Below are 23,830 nucleotides of genomic sequence, written 5' to 3' on the forward strand. Positions count from 1 at the left end.
TTACTTACTGGATGAATACTGTTTCTCTTTCTGTGTACCATATATTGTTTCTATATAAGCCAGGCATTGGGAATTAGAAGTTACCAATAATCTCCTCCTAACTCATTTTCTGTAACTAATCATTTATTAGATTATTATTAGAACTTGTTTTCTCTTAAGGCTGTGTGTGATAAGAATAGCATATATTTTTAAACTTTATTGAAGTATAGTTGATATGTAGTGTTGTGTTAATTTCTGCTATATAGCCAGGTGATTCAGTTATACATATATATATATATATATATTCTCCTTTGTTATCATTTATCACAGAATGTTGCATATAGTTCCCTGTGCTACACCATAGGATTTTATTGTTTATCCATCCTATGTATAATAGTTGCATCTGCTTATCCCAAATTCCCAATCCTTTCCTCCTCCACTCTGCCTCACCCTTGGCAACAACAAATCTGTTCTCTTTATCTGTGAGTTTACCATATTGATGTTTAAGTTTATGTTAGGTACTGTGGTAAATATTGTATGGATTAATTATCTCATTTAAACCTCACAACAACGTTATGTGGTCTAGTTATGAGCTGTCTGTATATTTTGAAAATTAAGCCCTTGTGGGTTACATCATTTGCAAGTATTTTCTCCCATTCTGTAGGCTGTCTTTTTGTTTGCTCTGCAAAAGCTTTTGTTTGATTAGGTCCCATTTATTTATTTTTGCTTTTATTTCTATTGCCTTGGGAGTCAGATTTTTTTTTTTAATTGATACAATTTATGTCAGAGAATGTTTTGCTTATGTTCTCTTCTAGGAGTTTTATGGTGTCTTTTCTTATATTTAAGTCTTTAGCCATTTAGCTCCCCTCATTGCTCAGTTGGTAAAGAATCCTCCTGTGATGCAGGAGACCCCAGTTCAGTTCCTGGGTTGGGAAGATTTCCCTAGAGAAGGGAAAGGTTACCCACTCCAGTATTCTGGCCTGGTGGCAAAGAGTTGGACATGGCTGAGTGACTTTCACTTTTACTTTAGCCATTTAGAGTTTATTTTTGTGTATGGTTTGAGGGTGTATTCTAACTTCATTGATTTACATGTGGTTGTCTAGTTATCCCAACCCCACATGCTGAAGAGACAGTTTTTTTCCATTGTATATTCTTGCCTCATTTTTTGAAGATTAATGGACTGTAGGTGTGTGGGTTTATTTCTTGGTTCTCTATTCCGTTCTGTTGATCGATTTATCTGTTTTTATCCCCCCAACCATGCTGTTTTGATAAGTAACTTTGTAGTGTTGTCTGAAGTCTGGTAGGGTTGTGTCTCCAGCTTTGTTCTTTTTCCTCAGGGTTGATTTGGCAACTTGGGGTCTTTTATGGCTCCATATGAATTTTAAGATTATTTGTAGATTGTTTGTTCTAGTTCTGTGAAAAATGTCATGAGTAGTTTGGTAGGCATCACATTAAATCTGTAGAATGCTCTGAGCAGTATGACCATATTAACAATACTAATTCTTATAATCCAAGAGCATGGGAAGTCTTTCCATTTCTTTGAATCATTTTCAGTTTCCTTTATCAATATTTTATAGTTCTCAGCATCTAAATCTTTTACTTCCTTGGTCATATTTTGTACCTAACCATTTTATCTTTCTGATGGGATTTTAAAAGGGATTTTTTTTTAAACTTTCCCTTTCTGATACGTCACTGATAGTGTAAATAAATGCAACAGATTTCTGCAAGTTAATATGATATCCTGCTACCTTGTTGAATTCGTTTATCAGTTCTAATAGTTTTTGTGTGGAGTCTTTATAGAATTTTCTGTGTATGGTATCATGTCATTTGCATGTAAAGACAGTTTTGCCTCTTCCCTTCCAATCTGGGTGCTTTTTATTTCTTTTTCTTGTTTGAGAGTTATTCTTTGCCCATTTAAAAATTTTGTTGTTGTTGTTGAGTTGTAGAAGTCCTTCATGTATCTGGGATATTAACTCCTATCCTATACACAATTTACAGTTATTTCCCTCTATTCTGTAGGTTGCCTTTTCTCTGTTGATTGTTTCCTTTGATGCACAGAAAATTTCAAGTTTGTTGTATATTAGTCCCCCCTTTATCACAGGGATATATTCCAAGGCACCCAGTGGATGCCTGAAACTGCACCTAGTACTGAACTCTATATATACTTAATGTTTTTTTCTATACATACATACCTATGATTAGGTATAATTTATGCATTAGCCATAGTAAGAGATTAACAATAACTAACAGTAGCAAAAGACAATTGTAGTATACTATAGTAAAGTTATGTGAATGTGACTTCTTTCAAAGTATCTTATTGTATGATGTGAGATGATAAAATGACTAGTGATGAGATGAAGTGAGGTGAATGATGTAGGCCTTGTGAAGTATTATTAAGCCACCATTGACGCAATGATGCATTGGAAGGAGGATCATCTGCTTAGTGTGGATCATGGAGCCATGACAATATTGATTGTTGCCTGTAAGGAGCACATTATGTTAATGGTTGGGGATCCTGGACAGGACAAAGCAGGATGATGTGAGATTTCATCATGTTCCTCAGAATGATACACAGTTTAAAACTTATAAATTGTTTATTTCCATTTAATATTTTAGCATCTGGTTAACTGGAGGGGTAACTGAAACTCTGGAAAGCAAAACTGTGGATAGAGGGGGTTCTATTATGGTTCTGTTTGTCTATTTTTAAATTTCGTTGCTTATGCTTTTGATATCATATTGAACAAATCCTTGCCAATTCCAGTGTTCTAAAGATTTCCCCATGTGTTTTCTTCTAGGAGTTTAATAGTTTTAGGGCTCACATATGATTCTTTAAAACATTTTTGGGGAATTCCCTGGCAGTTCAGCAGTTAGGACTCCATGCTGTCACTGCTATGGGCCCAGGTTCAGTCTCTGGTCAGGGAACTAATAGCCTGCAAGATGCACAGCATGGCCATAAATAAATACAAATAAATACATTTTCAGCCAGATTTTGGATGTTAAGAGTCCACCTTCATTCTTTTGAATTGTGGATATCCACTTTCCCCAGTAGCATTTATTGAAAAGACTGTCTTTTCCCCACTGTATAGTCTTGGCACCCTTGTCAAAAATCATTTTGGCCTCTCCTCTGTTTCATTGGTCTGTCTTTGTGCCAGTAAACCTGTAAGCCATGTGGTGTTAGACTAGAATTGGAGGTATCAGTATGAACTCATGGTTTCAGAGAGATAGAGAATGAAAAAGAATGGGGGCATGTCAAAAGGAGAAGTAGAACTTGTTCTGAGGCACATGGGGCTTAGAGATGGGAAGGAAGGTAGAGTCAGCGTTAAGATTCAAGGAGGGGGAATGTATGCCATGAACAGGAAAATAATTCATTTAGAGTGTTTAGGGGCCTATGAGAAGATGGTTTGGGTCATATGAAAAAGGCATGAAATAAAAGATGTGGAGGGCCTTTACTGTTTCTCAGGAAGGTTAGATAAATTCAGTATGGTATTAGAGAATGTTGAGGTTTTTGATGGAAACAGCCTTGAAATGTAAGCTCAAATATGCATGAGGTGTGCAGACTGCATTGACCCTAACAGAGGTTAGCACATGTACATCTTTTGTGATGATGTTTTGTTTACAGGCATGAGACTATATGAGTGCTTGAACAAGCATGTTGTCAGTAGAGATGGAAAGAAAGGCTAGAGAGAGGGACTGTAGCAAGGAGGAATCTGGGGATTGTGAGGATGTGGCAGGTTTAAAGGTGCTTGCTACTTAGTGCCCTGATGGCTGTGAGAATGACACTTACTGTCATGTCCCAGACATTTCTCAGTTCAGGCCTCACCCTCACAACCACTTCCTGACTGGCATACCACCTCTATTTTTGCCCCAGATTGATATTTTAAACATGCAAATTAGGCCATGTCACTCTCATGCTTGAAACTCTTCAGGGGCTTCTCGTTGTCATAAAGTCCATTCACACTCCTTGGGATAGGATCCTAAACTTTTGCCATTTCCTCCTCACCCATCAGCCCACTGTTCTACACACACTGAAACCAGTTTTCTAATTTGTACTCTTTTCATGCTTCAGTGTCTTTTGTTAATGTCTTTCCACTTTCAGGATATCCTTATCTTTCTCTGCTTCACAAACTGATTCTTATTCTTTGAGATCTAAACTCCTTAAGGAGGTCTTCCCTGATTTTTCATTTACACCCTTTAGTGGTGATGTCGTTGTTATTTAATCAGTAGGTCCTGTGCAGCTCTTGTGACCCCAAGGACTGCAGCCCGCCAGGCTCCTCTGCCCATGGGATTTGTCAGACATGGTGGTGACATAAGCCATGTATTTATGCAACTAAATACAAATCTGTCTTACTAGATTTTTGAGTTCCTTGGGGTCAGGGATAAGTCATAATAAATGCTCAACAGTAATGATAATAATAATTATACCATTTACCTGTCCAAGTGTTATATTTGGACTAACTCATGTTACCTTTGTAATAATCTTATAAGATAGATACCATTATTGTCCTCCTTCTATAGATAAGAACACTGAGGCTTAGAAAGGTTAAGTAACTTGTTGAAAGTCATATGGTTAATAGACAACAAAGTTCAGAGTTGAATGGGATGTTCTGGCTCTGAAGTCCATGTTCTTTAACTTCATATGTCACAGTGGTTTACCATATTCTTTAAGTGGTGTGTTTTGATGAACTCAAGTTGTTAAGTTTGTGTTTTGATTTTTTTTTTAATTGGAGGATAATTGCTTTATAATGTTGTGTTGGTTTCTACCATACAATGACGTCAGTCAGCCATAGTAATACATATGTCCCCTCCTTCTTGAATCTCCCTCCCACTGCCCATCCCAAACCACCCCTCTAGGTTGTCACAGAGCACCAGTTGAGCTTCCTGTGTTAAACAGCAACTTCCCACTAGGTATCTCTTTTACTTATGGTAATGTATATATTTCAGTGCTACTTTCAGGGTAGTTAGATTTACCCGTTGTTGTCTTTATATCTTGTTTAAGTTTTGTACCCTGCTGCTGCTAAGTCGCTTCAGTCATGTCCGACTCTGTGCGACCCCATAGACGGCAGCCCACCAGGTTCCCCCGTCCCTGGGATTCTCCAGGCAAGAATATTGGAGTGGGTTACCATTGCCTTCTCCAGTCCATGAAAGTGAAAAGTAAAAGTGAAGTCGCTCAGTGGTGTCCAACTCTTCACGACCCCATGGACTCCAGCCTACCAGGCTCCTCCGTCCGTGGGATTTTCCAGGCAAGAGTACTGGAGTGGGTTACCACTGCCTTCTCCAAAGTTTTATACCCTAAGAAGTTTTTTTTCTATCCCAAAAGTTAAGATGATATTCTCCTGTTTTACCTTCTGGAAGATGTGTTGTTTTTCTTTCACATTTAAGAATTAAGAAATCACCTGGATTTTACTTTTGTGCATAGTATAAGGTAGGTTGAGGTTTCATTTTTTTTTCCACCCGTATTATCCTAGCACCATTTATTGAAAGATTGTTCCTTATCGCTCTTCACAGCCATACTTATCACTAACGAAGTGTCTGTATTTATGGGTAGGTCTGTTTCTGGGCTATGTTTTGCTTCATTGGTTTATTATTTATCCTTGTTCCAGTATCATATTTTCTTAATTATTATAGCTTTATAAGACTTTATATGTAATAGACTAAACCCTCTAAAATGCTTCTGTCTTTTCAAGAAGGACTTTGCTATTCTTTATCTTTTGTACTATTTTCATTTTGTTTTTTTTGGCCGAGTCAGGCAGCTTGCAGGATCTTTGGTTCCCCATCCAGGGACTGAACTCATTCCCCTGCAGTGGAAGCACAGAATCCTAAGCACTGGCCCACCAGGGAGTTCCCTGATTTATATTTTAGAATCAGTTTGACTGATTTACTAAAATGCCTTTGGAATTTTAATTTGCATTGCATTTAATCTATAGATCCATTTGAATATTGTTACGGTATTGAGTTTTCCAATTCATAAAATGGTTTTTCCATTTATTTATGTCTTCTTTATCATAATAATGTTTTTAAAGTATAGTTTTTAAGAATTTCAAATAATCTTGCATTTACAAGAAAGTTGCAAATACAGTACGAAGAACTTTGCCCTCCCAAAACTGTTTGAAGGTTGTTGTTAACTAGAAGTCCCATCGCCCCTGAATGTTTTTTTATTATATATTTATTTCCTGCAAACGAGGACATTTTCTTGTAAACACACTATGCAGCCATTAAAATCAGGAAATTAACATCAATGCATTAAAACCATCTGCTCCTTAGAGTCTATTCAGGTTTTTCCAGTTGTTCCAATAATGTCCTTTATAGCAGGAGGATCTGGTTCTGAATCACAATTTGCATTTAGTTGTCACATTTTATAGTCTCCTTTAGTCTGCAACAGCTACTCAGTCTTTCCTTGAGTTTTATGACTTTGACACTTTAAAAGATTAGAGGCTAATTATTTTGTAGAATGTTCCTCTGTTTTCTCCTAATGTTTCTTCATGATGCAGATTATATATATCTGACCTGAAGATCACAGAAGTGATTCTTTGTTCTTTTCACAGGATTTCAGTTTGTCCCATAACTAATGACATTTACTTTGATCACATGATTTAGGTGGTATTTTATCTTTTCCTTTCTTGATATTTTGTTGGGGGTATTTTGAAGCTATGCAAAATCCCATTTCTGAGCAAACCTTCAATTTATATGTATCAGTGCTAACTCATGGTTTCCTGTTTTACTCAGTGGATTATAATTCTTTACTATCATTATTTTAATGCTCAAATTGTCCTTAATTTGGCCAGTAGGATTTTTTTAAGCTGAGTTCTGTGTTCTGTTGACATGTTCCTATCAGTCTCTGAGTATTTTCTTCTTTAACTTTCAGGCACAAAAAAGATATTCCAGGCCAGTTTTCTATCTTCCCTGTCCCAGTCCTGGTATCAACCATTTTTCCAAGGAGCCCTAGTTCCTTGTAATGGAGAAAGATATTTAGAAATCAGTACCTGATGCTAGGTGTACTTATTGCTGTTGGCTGTCATGGTGCCCAGGTCCTCTCAGAGCCAGGAAACATATGAATGTTATATACACGTGTACATAAATGTGTATTCATGTACATATTTCCATATGTATTTATTTACATAAATGTTAAAAACTATTAGTTCATAATGATACCTGTATTTCCAGCCTAACATTGCAGAAATCATTCTGGTTTTCTCCCTTACCATTTTTGTAACTATCCAACAAGCAGAAACCCTTTATCCTTGTTATATTTACTCATTTGATCAATCCCTCTGTATGCAGTTAGTTTCCCATCATCACCCACTTCGTTGTGTGGATGTCACCCTCATTCCACTTGTACCAGCCTGACCCAATCCCCCTGCCCAGAGTGGACTCCATCCTGGGCTCTGACTCCCCATGCTGGACTTTTCCACTGTGTAATTTTCCCCTTCATCCTGCTGTCTTTGATACCCCATGCCAGGTTGTTCCTTGGTTTGATATATGCCCTCCTTGTCCTGTTCAGACTCTGATGTCCTGAGCTGAATCCATTTGGTACCATGGATTTGTACAATCCATTTGGTACAATACTTTTAACTAAAGCACAGAGCACATGATTTTCCGCTTTTAATGCCCCCTTTCTGTTCCAGGGTTCAGTCTCAGATCCCACATTGCCTTTAGTTATGACAGTTCCTTACTCCTCTTGTCTTTCATGACTTTGACATTTTTGGTGAGTTTTAGTTATTTTGTAGAATGCCTCTCAGTTTGGGTTTATCTGTTGTTTTCTCATGATTAGAGTGAGATTATGTGTTTTGGGCAAGGATACTACAGAAGTGCTGCTGTTTCCTTCTCAGTGGGTTGTATTGAGAGAGTAGTATATGATATCAAAAAATTTGTTACTGGTGATACTAATCTTGATCACTGGATTAAAGTGGTGTCTGCTAGACTTGTCCACTATAAAATTACTGATTTTTCCTTCATAGTTAATAGGTATATTGGGAGAGATACTTTGAGACTCTGCTAATATCCTCTTTCTCCGCAAACTTTTGCCCGCTGTTTTTAGCTATTAGTATGCCATTGGCCAGTCTTGCCTTCAGTAATTATGACTGTTGTATTTGTCTACAGGTGATTTAAACATTTCTTTCATTCCTGCTGTACTTATGAATTGTAACTCTTTTGAAGAAAGAATTGTGCCTTCTTCCCCATCTATTTATTCAAGTAATTTATGTCCATAGTGTACTCTTAGATATTTATTTTATTATTCGGATTATAATTCAATATTATCAGTTATTACACTACTCACATTCTTTAGGCTTTGGTTTTTGGAACTCCTTCAGTTTGGCTCCTTTTTCCTTTTGACATGCCCCTATTCTTTTTCATGCACTTTCTGTCTTTCTGTCTCCCTTTCTAGAACCCTGAGTTCATAGTGATACTTCCTTTTCTATTCTTAATACCATATGGCTCATTCTATCCTTCTCACTTTCCTCATTTGTAATTTTTTTTTCCCTCAGACACTGAGAAACTGGGGTTGGCATTATCTACAATATATTCACTTGTTTGTAGTTACAGAATTGCCTAACTACACTCCTGTGAAAACCAGATTTATAGTACTTGTGCACTTTTTGTACACTATTTGTGTATGGTTCTGTTTTGGTTTAGCCTTGCATTATCCAGTCAGAATACTGTTTTCAAAGTTAGTTGGGCTTAATCTTTTCTTTTTTCTTCCTTGTAGCCTTCAGTGTGATTGTCTTATTCATTATTATATTTTCCCAGGTAGCTCAGTGGTAAAGAATCTGCCAGCCAATACAGGAGATGCAGGAGACCTGGGCTGAATCCCTGGGTTGGAGAGATCCCCTGGAGAGGAAAATTGCAACCCACTCCAGTATTCTTGCCTGAATAATCCCATGGACAGAGGAGCCTGGCAGGCTATTGTCCATGAAGTCCCAAAGAGTTGGACATGACTGAGCACATATACAGAATTACATTGTAATTTGGGTTCCCTCTCCCCATCCTGGTTGATTTAAATTATTTATCTGGAGGGAGAATGTGAAATATTACTGTGGCTTTAAAGAGTCTGAGTATATACAAAATGATAAATTCAGAGAAGTATTGTTATCTTTGAACCCCTACTAACTCAGTCCTCTTTCTCCTGATTTCCATCCTTTCCCACTGTGCTTTGTAGGTAACCAATCTCATTAGTTTACAGTTCATCCTCCTTGTATTTATTTTGCACAAATAAACAGATGTGAGTATATTTTCTTATATCCCCTTTTTTCTTTATTTCTTTTCATTGAATAATATATCTGAAAAATCACTCCAGATCACTCAAAAGTGATCTTCCTTGTTCTCTTTTTTACACTTTCATTGTACTCCATGGTTTATTCAACCATCTTCCTCTACCTGAGCATTTAGGTTGTTTTACAGTATTTTGTAATTATAAACAATGCTACAGTGATTAACTTCATTCATATGTATTTTTATCTTGTTTGATGTTGCTTGATTTTTTTCCATACTCAACCAGCCTTGTATTTCTGGAGTAAACTCAACTTCAATTTGACATATTAAGTTTTATAAAGAATTTTTGCTTATCCTTTTTGCGTTAGAGTTGCCTTAAATATTTTTCTCTTATGATAGTCTTGTCAGGTTAATATCAAAGTTATTCTGACCTTGAAAGAGTTGGAGAGTATTCTTTTTTTTCTTTTCTCTGAAATATTTTGTGTTTGATTGGCATTCTTTCTTCATAAATGTCTGACAGAGTGCTCTGGTAAAACTTTCTGGGTCTGGAGTTTCCTTAATGGGATGACTTTTCAATTATTTTAATATAGAATATTTTTGATCTACCAAAAGTACACTTTTTCTGTGACATCACCTAATAGTTACAAAACTGTCTAGATCTCACCCCCAGCTATTTTAAAAATATTTCCCTTGTCTTTGGTTTGTAGTAAATTTTGGCTGGGATGGGTCTAGCTGTGGATTTTCTTTGATTCAGCCTGCTTAGAATTCTTGTGTGTGTTAGTCACTCAGTCGTGTCTGACTCTTTGTGACCCTGTGGACTGTAGCCCTCCAGGCTCTTCTGTCCATGGAATTCTCCAGGCAAGAATACTGGAGTGGGTTGCCATTCCCTTCTCCAGAGAATCTTCTCCATCTAGGGATCAAACCTGGGTCTCCTACATTACAGGCAGATTCTTTTACTCTCTGAGCCACCAGGGAAGCCTGGGCTTCTGAAATCTGTGGCTTAATATCTTTCATCTTGTTGTGAAAAATTCTTCATCAGATAGTGCTTCTAGTCCCTTCTCTCTTTTTGTCTTCTTTTGGTATTTCGATCACATGCATGTTACACCCTCTTACTGTGTGGCAACCCACTCCAGTGTTCTTGCCTGGAGAATCCCAGGGATGGGAGAGCCTGGTGGGCTGTCTATGGGGTCGCACAGAGTCGGACACGACTGAAGTGACTTAGCAGCAGCAGCAGCACTGTCTGTGTTGCTCTCCCTTTCGTCTATGTTTTCTCTCTTTGACTTGTCTTTTGTTCTGATGAGTTTCTTCTGGTCTCTCCTCCAGTTCTTTCATTGTCTCTTCAGCTGATTTAATCTGCTGTCAGACTCATTCATTGAGTTCTTAATGTTGCTTACTATGTTTTTTTAATTTTAGAATTTAGATTTAATTATTTAAAGAACCCATATAATTTATAAAATAGTTTCTAAGGCTCTGTCAGTTTCCAGTCTGTTATCGAGTGAATTAAAACATAATTTCTTTTGGTTGTGGGACTGTTTGTTCAAATATCTGGAGCTCTTTTTGATCTGTTTCTATCATTTGATTTCTCATTTATGTGTGGTTTTGTCTCCTTGTATATCTTTGGTTATCTTTGCTTATGTGCTAGTCATTGTCTTTAAAAATTGTTTATAAAAATAATTTGGAAGCTGATATGAGGTTATCTTTCTACAGAAAATATATTCATTTGCTTTTGCTAGCTGGATGCTTAGAGTCAGTAACAACTTGGGGTAGTTTTAATTTATTTCAGGCATCAAGATTTTTCTGGATGATCCATATGACTGAGCAACTGTTTTAATTCTGTTTTAGTCTTTTTTTTTTTTTTTTGATGTGGACCGTGTTTAAAGTCTGTATCGAATTTGTTACAATATTGCTTCTGTTTTATGTTTTGGTTTTTTAGTCTCCAGGCATGTGGGATCTTAGCTCTCTAACCAGGGGTTAAATCCACACACCTTGGCATTGGAAGGTGAAGTCTTAACCACTGGACTGCCAGGGAAGTCCCTGTTTTATTCTTAATCTCAAGGTGCAGCCCCTTGAGGTTCCAGTTAAAACCTGAGCTGTTTGCCAGAGCCACCACTGTTGGTCGGCCTTGCTCTTAATTTTTGGCCTGACAAGACTTTTTATTTTCCAACAGATGTTTTTAGAGTAGTTTTAGGTTCCCAGAAAAATTGAGCAGAAAGTACATGGAGTCCCCATATGTCCCCTGCTCATACGTAATAACAAGTCTTTTAAGAAGTTGCTCAGCCTACAACTCCTCTTTTGAAATGTACAATGCCTCTAGGAGGACAGTGGCCCTAAACACCAGGCTGGATGTTTGTCTTTTCCTAGATTTTGGCCTGTTAATTCTTTACTATCCTGCTATTTTCTGGTGCTTTCAAAACAGTCATTTTTAATTATTTTAACTTTTCTAATTATTCCCAGTGGGAAGGTAGCCTGCAATTGTTGAACATATTTATTCTCTTTGTTATAAACTGCTGCAATTAGGTTGCATATTTGAGAAGAATAGAAAGATAAAACCTGTTAAGGAAATGGCACAACCAAAACGTTTTTCTATTTAGCATCATGATTTAAAAATGTTGCTTCCAGTTATGGAGCTATATTGTAGATATTAAGGTTTTGCTTTTTATAAACTTTTATTCCAGCTCGTGATGCTGATGAGCGAGAGAAGTGGATCCATGCCTTAGAAGAAACTATTCTTCGACATACTCTTCAGCTTCAAGTAAGAATCTTTACATGGCTTCTGGATAGTTTACTAGGTTTTTTTTGTTTGTTTTCTGTCTTTTGTTTTTGTTTTTAAATAGCTAATAGGATGTAATGAAAACTTTTAATTTCTGAGTTGTTTATTTTTGCCTTTACAGGGTTATAATATATATAAAGTTACAGTCATTTCCTTATGCTTAAAATACTGATTTTTGTCTAGAAACAAAACAGTACAAGGCAATGTTGAAAGTGAAATGCTGTGTTAAAATTAAAACATGCCAGGCTCATTTTTTAAATTTAATATGTATAGTTGGTTATTATTACAGCCAAATTATATAATAATGCATGATAATAGATAAAGTGCTGAGAAGTTGACATACTTTTCTTTTTGTAGGATTTGGCAGTTACTGTTGTTGATAGTACTCTTAAGGATGAAAGTGAAAGAAAAAATCCAAACTTGGTTTAAGGAAAAAACACATCTAACTTGGGTGTGGTTTGAAGTAGGCATTTAAATAATGTCATGAGGACCCAGATCCCCATCTCTGTTTCTCGGTCTTAGTTATTCTGGGTTGACTTCATTTTTAGATAGATTCTCCCTTTGTGGTAGTAAAATGGAAGCAGCAATTTCAGCCTCCCGTTGGTGGAACTCCAGATCCATAGGAGGCTGTTGTTCTTTCTGGATTAAGAGTATTAGTGCTGATAACCTTAGCTTCCGTCACTTTCCTAGTCCAATTTCATAATTTCATATCAACCAGTCATAATTTCATAGTCACATGTTACACCTCTTGGTAATAGGATTTACCTGCTACATCAGAAACATGTAGCAGTTAGGGGAGAAGGTGGTCCTCCCTGTCCCCAGGCAGAGTTAGAATGGGGGAAAAAAGATGCTAGGTGACCAAAAAAAACAAATGTTTAATCTACCATACTAAAGATAGTTTTCTGTGTTTGTTCTCCGTTGAAAGAGCTTATAGTGTGGTATATATAGAGGATTTTGTTTTGATTATTTGGATTTACAGGACTGAATCATAGAAAACTGAGGTTTTGCAATCCTTTGTCTACTTAATTTGTCCTATATCAGGAATGGGGGCTTACCAGGGGGGTGCTGGTGGTAAAGAACCCGCCTGCCAATGGAGGAGATATAAGAGACATGGATGTGACCCTGGGTTGGGAAGATCCCCTAGAGGAGGGCACAGCAGTCCACTCCAGTATTCTTGCCTAGAGAATCCCATGGACAGAGGAGTATGGAGGGCTACAGTCCATGGGGTTGCAAAGAGTCGGACACGACAGAAGCAAGTTAAGCATCATGCACATACCAGGAATTGGCTTGCTTAGACAGGTTAGTGTAGGACATCCCAGGTCCTACAGGACAGTGAACTCCCCATCACTGTGAAAGTTGTTCAGATAGATGATTTAAAATAATATGTGAGGCTATGAAGAAACTGTAAGAAAATGGCGTTGAAATCAGAGATCTCTAAAGATACCCTGTGAGGGAGCTGTACTTTTTAAAAGCAACTTTATAAGCACATCTGGCTTGGGTGTACTATGAAGAAATTCTATGAATTCCTTCATACATTTCTTTTCAAATTCAGTTCAGTTCAGTCCTCAGTCGTGTCCGACTCTGTGAACCCATGAACTGCAGCATGCCAGGCCTCCCTGAGTTCACCCAGAGTTCACCCAAACTCATGTCCATTGAGTCGGTGGTGCCATCCAACTATCTCATCCTGTCATCCCCTTCTCCTCCTGCGCTCAATCTTTCCCAGCAAAGGGTCTTTTCAAATGAGTCAATTCTTCACCTCAGGTGGCCAAAGTATTGGAGTTTCAGCTTCAACATCAGACCTTTGAATGAACACCCAGGACTGATTTCCTTTAGGATGGACTGGTTGGATCTTGCAGTCCAGTCTGATTTGGGTACTGACCATCTGTTGATGTCCATGTGTAGAGTCTTCTGTTGTGTTGCTGGAAGAGGGTGTTTGCTATGACCAGTGTGTTCGCTTGGCAAAACTCTGTTAGCCTTTGCTCTGCTTCATTCTGTCCTCCAAGGCCAAATTTGCCTGTTACTCCAGGTGTTTCTTGACTTCCTACTTTTGCATTCCAGTCCCCTATAATGAAAAGGACATCTTTTTTTGGTGTTAGTTTTAAAAGGTCTTGTAGGTCTTCATAGAACATTCAACTTCAGCTTCTTCAGCGTTACTGGTTGGGGCATAGACTTGGATTACTGTGATATTGAATGGTTTGGCTTGGAAACAAACAGAGATCATTCTGTCATTTTTGAGATTGCATCCAAGTATTTCATTTCGGACTTTTGTTTACTATGATAGCTACTCCATTTCTTCTAAAGTACTCCTGCCTACAGTAGTAGATATATTGGTCATCTGAGTTTTCAATTTAGGCAGTTGTATAAATGACTAGCGTCGTTTTAGAAAATTTGTAATCCAATAAGAAGATAGGTATTTTAGGAATCAGATTAGACTGTAAGTGGCAGATAATAGTCCCTCCACAGTTGGTTAGACTGATAATCAAGTCTCTGTGTGATCCATTTTCTTCCAGACATTTCTATAAACCTACTAGAGTGCTGCCCCTACATAAATCTACTAAAGTGCTGCTGCTTCCTTGGTTTCTTCTGAACCCATCTTTTCATTTCTGATCTCTACATTCCTATATGTGATATTCTGTCTGCCTGTAATACCATCTGCCTCCACTCTGCCTTTGTGTTCTGCCTCTTTCTTCAAAGTCCAGTTCAGAACTGACCTCTTCTGTGGAGCCTCTCCCAACCAACCCCTCCTCCCTCAGCCCCCAAACTCAGTGATCTCTTTCCATTGAATGCCATACTTGTTGCACAGTTTACTGAGTTCTTATAATCTTCTTGTTATCCTTTAAGTATATATAAGTCCCACCTCATCAGATAGGATGCAGACTCCTTAAGGTATCTACTTTTATCCAATTTTGGAATACATGAGCTTTTACTAAGAAGAGAGCTTACATGTGTTTTGGAATAACAAAATGAAAGGGGTAACTTTGGGGAGTCTTAAATACTGATAGTTTTGATATTTTAAAATACATGAATCTAATAAGTTATTTATATATATTTTTCTAAAGTTAATACACGTAGGAAATAGGACATTTAGAGATATGTAATTAAATGTTAATTTGACTGGCAAAAAAGGTAAAGAGATTCCTTCAAAAGATGGTGAAGTGTGGTGAAAGACTTGACTCTGGAGCCATAATGACTTGGTTTGTGTCCCAGTGCCACCACTTACTCTTGACATCACTCTGAGTTCCAGTGTCCTCATCTATAAAAAGAGGATGATAAAAGTACCTATTCTTCAGGGCTGATTTGATGATTAAATGAGTTAAATACAAAAAATTTATTGAAATAATGCCTGGCTATATTAAGAACTTGGTAATAAACCAAAAACAAAAAAACTTCCCACATGGCTCAGTGTTGAAGAATCCACCAGCCAATATAACAAATGCAGGTTCAATCTCTGGGTCAGGAAGATCCCTTGAAGAAGGAAATGGCAACCCACTCCAGCATTCTTGCTTGGGAAATCCCATGGACAGAGGAACCTCGTGGGCTACAGTTCATGGGGCTATAAAAAAGTTGGATACAACTTAGTGACTAAAAAACAATAACAAATTTTAAGCCATTACTAATACTAAACTTCCAAACTTCAAGAGCTCAGACTATAATGCTGTCATTAACAGAAATAGAAAAACTGGATAAAGACATGGGTTTGAGGAGAAAGAGCTGATAAACCAATTTTAGTCTTGCCAAGGTTGAATTTCAGGGAGACATCCAACTGTCAAAATCCATAAGGAAAGAATGTAGGGCTAAAGCTACAGCTACTTTTACCATTCCTACCCCCAGTACCTGGCATTCTAAGTGGTGCTTGATAAGTGTTAATTAAAGAAAGAACTGATAAAGGGATTAATGAATAAACACATGATGCATAGACTGCTTTTAAATTGCTATGTATCACATTCTCTGAGATGTCTAACATATTGTTACACCTCCATGAGTAGGTACTCATGAAGTGCTCATCCAAATGGGTGTTGGAGAAGGTATTTACATGTCTTCCTTTCTCGGTGAACTTTATCTCTAGCCATTAAATTATACTGCTGTGGCCTTGTCATTACTAAAAGCTTCACTATCTCCAAACTACTGAATTTAAAAGTGTTTTCTATTTGACCACAGTTTTCTTACTTCATCCACTTCTAGCTCTTTACTTCTTCTGGACTTTTCTTCTCTCATTTTGGTCTGAGCTCTACTTCTCCATTTTTCCTGGCCATTTCACACTTTCCTAGTTTTGCTTATCTCACTCCCCAGTGTAGATATAATGGTCTGTTTCTTCAACATAGATTTTGGTATCACCCTTAAAATTTCTTGTCCCTGGATATTTTGCATTGTTAAAATAGCTGTGAAAAGAAGAGAAGCGAAAGGCAAAGGCAAAAAGGAAAGACATACCAATTTGAATGCAGAGTTCCAAAGAATACCAAGGAGAGATAAGAAAGGCTTCCTCAGTGATCAATGAAAAGAAATAGAGGAAAACAACAGAATGGGAAACACTAGAGATCTCTTCAAGGAAATTAGAGATATCAAGGGAACATTTCATGCAAAGAGGGGCACAATAAAGAACAGAAATGGTATGGACCTAACAGAAGCAGAAGATATTAAGAAGAGGTAGCAAGAATACACAGAAGTATACAAAAAAGATCTTCATGACCCAGATAATTATGACTGTGTGATCATTCACCTAGAGCCAGACATCCTGGAACGTGAAGTCAAGTGGGCCTTAGGAAACATCACCACAAACAAAGCTAGTGGAGGTGATGGAATTCCAACTGAGCTATCTTCAAATCCTAAAAGATGATGTTGTGAAAGTGCTGCACTCAATATGCCAGCAAATTTGGAAAACTCGGCGGTGGCCATAGGACTGGAACAGGTCAATTTTCGTTCTAATCCCAAAGAAAGGCAATGCCAAAGAATGTTCAAATTGCACTCATCTTACATGCTAGCAAACGAATGCTCAAAATTCTCCAAGCCAAGCTTCAACAGTATGTGAACCATGAAATTCCAGATGTTCAAGCTATATTTAAAAAAGGCAGAGGAACCAGAGATCAAATTGCCAACATCCATTGGATCATCGATAAAGCAAGAGAGTTCCAGAAAAACATCTATTTCTGCTTTATTGACTATGCCAAAGCCTTTGACTGTGTAGATCACAATAAACTGTGGAAAATTCTGAAAGAGATGGGAATACCAGACCACCTGACCTGCCTCCTGAGAAATCTGTATGTAGGTCAGGAAGCAACAGGACATGGACTGATTCCAAACAGGAAAAGGAGTACGTCAAGGCTGTATATTGTCACCCTGCTTATTTAAATTATATGCGGAGTACATCTTGAGAAATGCTGGGCTGAATGAAACATAAGGTGGAATCAAGATTGCCGGGAGAAATATCAATAACCTCAGATATGCAGATGACCCCACCCTTATGGCAGAAAAGGGAAGAAGAACTAAAGAGCTTCTTGATGAAAGTGAAAGTGGAGAGTGAAAAAGTAGGCTTAAAGCTCAACATTCAGAAAACGAAGATCATGGCATCTGGTCCCATCACTTCATGGCAAATAGTGGGGGAAACAATGGAAACAGTGACATTTTATTTTGGGGTCCTCCAAAATCACTGCAGATGGTGCCTGCAGCCATGAAATTAAAAGACACTTACTCCTTGGAAGAAAAGTTACGACCAACCTAGACAGCATATTAAAAAGCAGAGACATTACTTTGCCAACAAAGGTCCGTCTAGTCAAAGCTATGGTTTTTCCATTAGTCATGTGTGGATGTGAGAGTTGGACTGTAAAGAAAGCTGAGCACTGAAGAATTGATGCTATTGAACTGTGGTGTTGGAGAAGACTCTTGAGAGTCCCTTGGACTGCCAGGAGATCCAACCAGTCCATCCTAAGGGAAATCAGTCCTGAATATTCATTGGAAGGACTGATGTAGAAGCTGAAACTCCAATAATTTGGCCACCTGATGTGAAGAACTGACCCGTTTGAATAGACCCTGATGCTCTGAAAGATTGAGGGCAGGAGAAGGGGATGACAGAGGATGAGATGGTTGGATGGCATCACCTAGTGAATGGACATGAGTTTGAGTAAACTCCAGGAGTTGGTGATGGGCAGGGAGGCCTGTCATGCTGTAGTACATGGGGTCACAAAGAGTCGAACACAACTGAGTGACTAAACTGAACTGAACTGATGACATTCTGATTTCTATTCCCCAGTACCCCCAGCTGTTATATTTTTCTGTTTCTATTTGGAGGTCACAAAATCAAGGTGGCTTTATCTGTCACTTTAAATTTTGGCTAACTTTAATCAAATTTCTATAAATATTTGTGTTCTTATTGATTTCTTTTTGATTGCCAATTAAATTCCCACCATGAGTCTTTTTAAAATTACTGTTCCGTATCTAATATACTCTACCCCCTTCTTTATAGAAAAGATCTCACTACTTCTTCAATAGTTATGTGACTGCACCTATTTTTTCTTTCTATGCTTTGCATATTTCAAAGCAAAAAATATTCTCAGTCTTTCCTCAAGTTAATAATACCCCCATAATCTTGACTACATGATATTTCCTTTAGACTATGACCTTATTTACCCTCCAGCAGTCCCCACTATTTCCATGAATTCAGTTAAAACTTCTGTGTAGATGACTGTCTTCCTTCCCCTCATCTTTATATCTCTTTTGCTATTTAGCTTCTTGTTTAAGTCCTCAATTCTTTCCTCATGGATTTTGCCTGGTAGATATCTTCCGAAATTCAACCTCAACAAGGCTAAAAGTGTCTTATCAGCTCTTTTCTCCTCAAATCCATCTCTTTATTCATTTTTTCTGTTTCTTAATATCCTCATTATAGTCTGATCCGTTGAGGTTTGAAAGTTGAGGTTTTTTCAGGTAATAACGTCTAAGTTGCCAAGCCTGGGAACTTCTTTTCTTCTTTTTTTCCCCCTCCTCTCTTTTTAATAGAATTACTTACACTCCTGTGCTCACGTTGACTATCATTTTTCTTACATCTGACTAACTCTGTTTCTAGTGCCCTCCTAATATTCCTGAATCTATTCCTTTCTTCATCCTGTGAACTGAACATCTGCAATTAACGATCTTAAGGCCTCCCTAACTGTGAGAAACCTTTAGTGGTTTGCATTTGCCTGTAGAATGAAATGAAAATTCTTTTTAAGGGATTTCATTGTCTGTTCGATTATATCCCACCCTAAATTTCTACTGCCTGTCCCTGCATGTACTTGATGCTCTACGCAGAAATCATTCCTGGTTCCATTCTGTGTCATCTGTCTTTTAAACCTCTTTTAAACTACCTGATCTTTAGAAAGTGAAAGTGAAAGTCGCTCAGTTGTGTCAGACTCTTTGTGACCCATAGACTATATGAATTCTCCAGGCCAGAATACTGGAGTGAGTAGCTTTTCCCTTCTCCTTAAAGGTATATATAAAACCTTAATAAAGTAGTTGTGCTAAGGTATTATTGTATCTCCAGCATATTATTACTTTTCAGATAGAAGGTTTTCATAAATGTTTATTCTGTTTTTCCTTCCATTCTGATTAATGAAAATTCATCTGGAGGATCCCTTGTAGCTTCCCCCTTTCCTTCTATCTTTCCTTTGTTCTTTTCTTTTAGTATTGTTCCTGTTGTTTTGTGGGTAACTGTGAATTACAATTAGGGTAGTCTGAGGATGGAAGAAGACAACTGAAGCCTCTCTGCTTTTGACTCCTATGTTGAATTTCCAATAGTTACTCTAAACTTGTATTTAGGTTATGGTATCTTTTCATGTATTTGCAGCAAACTTCACTCCTTGAGAGAGGCTGGAGGGGCTGCTAAGCTTCTTAAGAGGCATTTAGTAGATATCTGATGACACTAATTAATGAAAGCAAACATTTCAATTCTTTATTTACCCTTGTAAGCTTTAGCACCGACTAAATGCTGAGAGATTCCTAAGCAAATGATTGATCACGGAATAAGATTTAGGATGTTATATCCTGTATGTTTTGTAGTATCTATCCTAATTTATGTAATATATTATGAATTATAGCAACAGGTCTGGATATCATACAGTTATAAAAGTTTTACTTGAGTAAATGGACCCATTTAAAAAAAAAACAACTTTTGCAAGAAAAAACTCTTGAACCTCCAGTGTTTAAAGTAAAATATCATAGTGTTATTTAATGTGGGCAAACATAAATCTATATATCAGCTTATTAAGTTTAAAATCTTACAGAACTAACCATACATTTAAATGAAAATTGCAAGTTAAATGCAAATAAAACACAAAGCAATAAAATCTAAATTAACTTTAAGTTAATGTGCTGAATGATACTGCCTTGCTTAAAGTGGTTCACTACTTTGAATATGAATATGATACTGTAAGGAATAGATTCTTTTTCAGTTTGGCATGCATACAGTATTGTGTGGAATGTGATAATTGTAATCTCTCCACATTTTTGTGTTCTGACTACTGGAAAACCTTCATTTGCACAGCATGTATCATGAGGTCTTTGACTTTGACTTCACACATATGTCATTTTCATGGTCAAGGCTCTTCTATGGCAAATGATAGTTTTTGGTACCAACTTGATGATAAACAACTTGGGCAAGGAAGTAACTTGTTAGCACTTGAATCTGATGTTGTTACTGCTGATTCACTGTGTGGTTGTACTAACTTTTATAGGTTATCAGAAACTAAAACACAGAAGATTGAGATACAGAGACTTGTTTAGACCCCAATTTGAATACACTAATGTAGATATTTGAATAGTATAGACCTTTATAGGTTTCCTGGTGGCTCAGTGGTAAAGAATCCCTGCAATGCAGGAGACCTGGGTTTGATCCCTGGGTCAGGAAGATCTCCTGGAAAAGGGAATGGCTACCCACTTCAATATTCTTGCTTGGAGAATTTAGTGGACAGAGGAACCTGGTGGGCTACAGTTCGTGGGGTGACAAAGAGTTGGACACGACTGAGTGACTTAACAATTTTAACTTTTCATAGATCTTTAAGTTTTTGGTTTCTATACTGTAAATGAGTTAATATTTAAAAAATTTTTATACTGAATGGTTTCTGTGATTATAATTTGAGTCATGAAATTGGGTATACTTGTCCTTGTCTGTGTAAGTTTCTGTAGGCCACTGTAGACTGTATCTTAGGTGGTTATCAAATTGAAATTTCATTGCTACTGACTTGTAATCTTTTAATTTTTGACCTTTCCTATTTGTTCACTATATATTGGCTTTGATCTCAAGCCTGTAGAGAAAAAGGACATGATATGGCTGAGGGGAATAGTGAGGGCTGGTAGAAATCTCACCAGAAACGCTATTGAATCTGTAAGTAAAACATCATTATACATAAAAGAGTTGTGATAGAATTCAGATTGCAATTCGTTATTGAGGCCAGAAAAACAATAGAACCATTCTGAAGCATTTTTTCAAACCTAGATACTTTGGTATGATAATTACATACATGCCAAAGTTTTATTATAGATAACCATAAATTTAGTATTTAAGATGCAATTTAGGATAGTAGTTGAACTAATTATTAGTATTAGATAGCTTGAGTCTACCCTCTTTTCTATAATAGCTATGTGTCTAGTTGGGTAGTTAAGATTAGTAGAAATCTCCTGAGTATTTTTCTTTTTTAAAATATTTTTTAAATTTGTTATTTATTATTTTTGACTGTGCTGGTCTTCATTGCTGCACAGGCTTTTCTCTAGTTGCAGCACTTGGGGGCTGCTTTCTAGTTGCGGTGTTCAGGCTTTTCATTGTGGTGGCTTCTCTTATTATGGAGCACTGGCTCTAGAGTGTATGGGCTTCAGTAGTTGTGGCTCTAGAGTGCAGGCTTAGTAACTGTGGCACATGGGCTAAGTTCTGTGGCCTCTGGGATCCTCCTGGACCAGGGGTCAAACCCACGTCTCCTGCATTGTTGGCGGATTCTTTACCACTAGCCACCAGGGAAGCCCTTGTGTATTTTTCTTGAGTGTTAAGCTGTTTTACTGAAGATTAGCTTTTGGAACATATATTTCAATTTCTTAGTATATAATACTGACTACATAAACATAGTAACTATCACTGCGTCATTTCCCTTGGCCTCATTAGATTTTATTTTTGTGTTGTGTAGAAAAATACATTTATTTTGTTTTTCTCCCTTGAAGCCCTTTGTTTCCCAAAGGAAATGATTGCAATATAGGTGTGTCACTTTTTCCACAGGTAAAATGGTATATAGAGGTAGCCAAATACTTGGGGCTCCTACAACAAAGGAAAATTCCTCTAAGGAATGTTGCCAACATTGTTACTGTTACTGAGGGTAGAGGAATTTCTGGCTCCTAAATTGGAATTTAGGATTCAAGGATTCGTTTTTTAATAATAAATTTTGTTGTAATAGTGGCGGCCCATCTTATCTTGAACTCTTGGGAAACAACTAAAATCAAATGGTCCAGTTTTATAGATACTAAAGATTGTTCCTTTAAGTGCCAGAAATTTATTTTAATTGTGGTTTTATGGAAATCTTTTAGAACTTATATTTTACTGCCTTCTCTTTATAGAAATAAAGTTTAAAAATAAAAAAATAAATGCTCAATTCAGAACATACAGAGAATACAGAAAATTATTTATTTCATAAATATTTATCAGACAATGTGTTCGGTGCACTGTACTAGTTGTGGAGGATGTAATTGTGAATAAATGACATACTGTCCTTGTCTTTACTGAGCTCAGTCTGGTATAAAAAAGAAAATAAAAATCATGAGAATTGAATTTAAAAAAAAACAAACTATAATAATGTCATAAGTCATGCTTCTGAAAATGTTTTAGCTTATATATTAATAGAGGTATGTAAAATAAAAGCAATAGTTTTTCTTACACCTTTTCTTTAGAGAAAAACATGGAGTTCCAACTTGTTAATGCCCCAATTCTCATGTAAAGTTAGTGTGCCTAAAAGCCTGGAGCATTTAAAGTGAAGAGCAATCACACAATACAAAGACATTTTGTCCATCTTGTGGCAGGAAGCTCTCTCTGTACTTTTAACTAGTTTTGGCAACTCACATGGTTTTAGTGGAATCAGAACTTTCAGAAAAGTTAAGTGGCCAGTGTAGAATTTAGCTATAAAAACAGGGTCAATAGCACCTTTCTCCTATAGTTTAAAAATTGAATGGTACTAAAAGGCTCATACGGAGAAAGCAACGGCAGCCCACTCCAGTACTCTTGCCTGGAAAATCCCATGGACAGAAGAGCCTGGTATGCTGCAGTCCCTGGGGTCGCTAAGAGTTGGGCACGACTGAGCGATTTCACTTTCACTTTTCACTTTCGTGCATTGGAGAAGGGAATGGCAACCCACTCCAGTATTCTTGCATGGAGAATCCCAGGAACAGAGGAGCCTAGTGGGCTGCCGTCTATGGGGTCACACAGAGTTGGACACGACTGAAGCGACTTAGCAGCAGCAGCAGCAAAAAGCTCATATAGAAAAACATTGTCCTTCTGTTGCAGGAAGGGGTATCCCTTCCTGGGCCTGAAACTGGTCTCTTGTCTAACACTTGGAAATGAATTGTCTGAGGAGACACATCTCCTGACAAAGCAAGAGATTTTATTGGGAAAGGGCACCCGGGTGGAGAGCAATAGGGTAAGGGAACCCAGGAGAACAGCTCTGTCACATGGCTTGCAGTCTCCGGTTTTATGGTGATAGGATTAGTTTCTGGGTTGTCTTTAGCCAGTCATTCTGACTCAGAGTCTTTCCTGGTGGCAGCATGCCTTGTTTAGCCAAGATGAATGTCAGAGAGAAGGATTCTGGGAGGTGGTCAGACATGTGGTGTCTCCTTTTGACCTTTCCTGAACTTTTTCGGTTGGTGGAGGCTTATTAG

The 23,830-nt window shown here is 37.4% G+C and overlaps 1 protein-coding gene across 10 annotated transcripts in view; it reads left to right on the top strand.

Moving 5' to 3' along the window:
* The window catches only part of OSBPL9 (oxysterol binding protein like 9), a 270,472-nt gene that overhangs the window by 178,140 nt on the left and 68,502 nt on the right, over positions 1-23,830 (top strand). For all 10 annotated transcript variants that reach the window (XM_042247965.1, XM_012139203.3, XM_042247962.1 and 7 more), the window contains one exon: positions 11,862-11,938. In XM_042247965.1, coding sequence (XP_042103899.1) covers positions 11,862-11,938 — 77 coding nt within the window. The remainder of the gene's footprint in view (positions 1-11,861; positions 11,939-23,830) is intronic.

This window comes from Ovis aries, chromosome 1 (assembly GCF_016772045.2).
Source record: "Ovis aries strain OAR_USU_Benz2616 breed Rambouillet chromosome 1, ARS-UI_Ramb_v3.0, whole genome shotgun sequence".
NCBI lineage: Eukaryota > Metazoa > Chordata > Mammalia > Artiodactyla > Bovidae > Ovis > Ovis aries.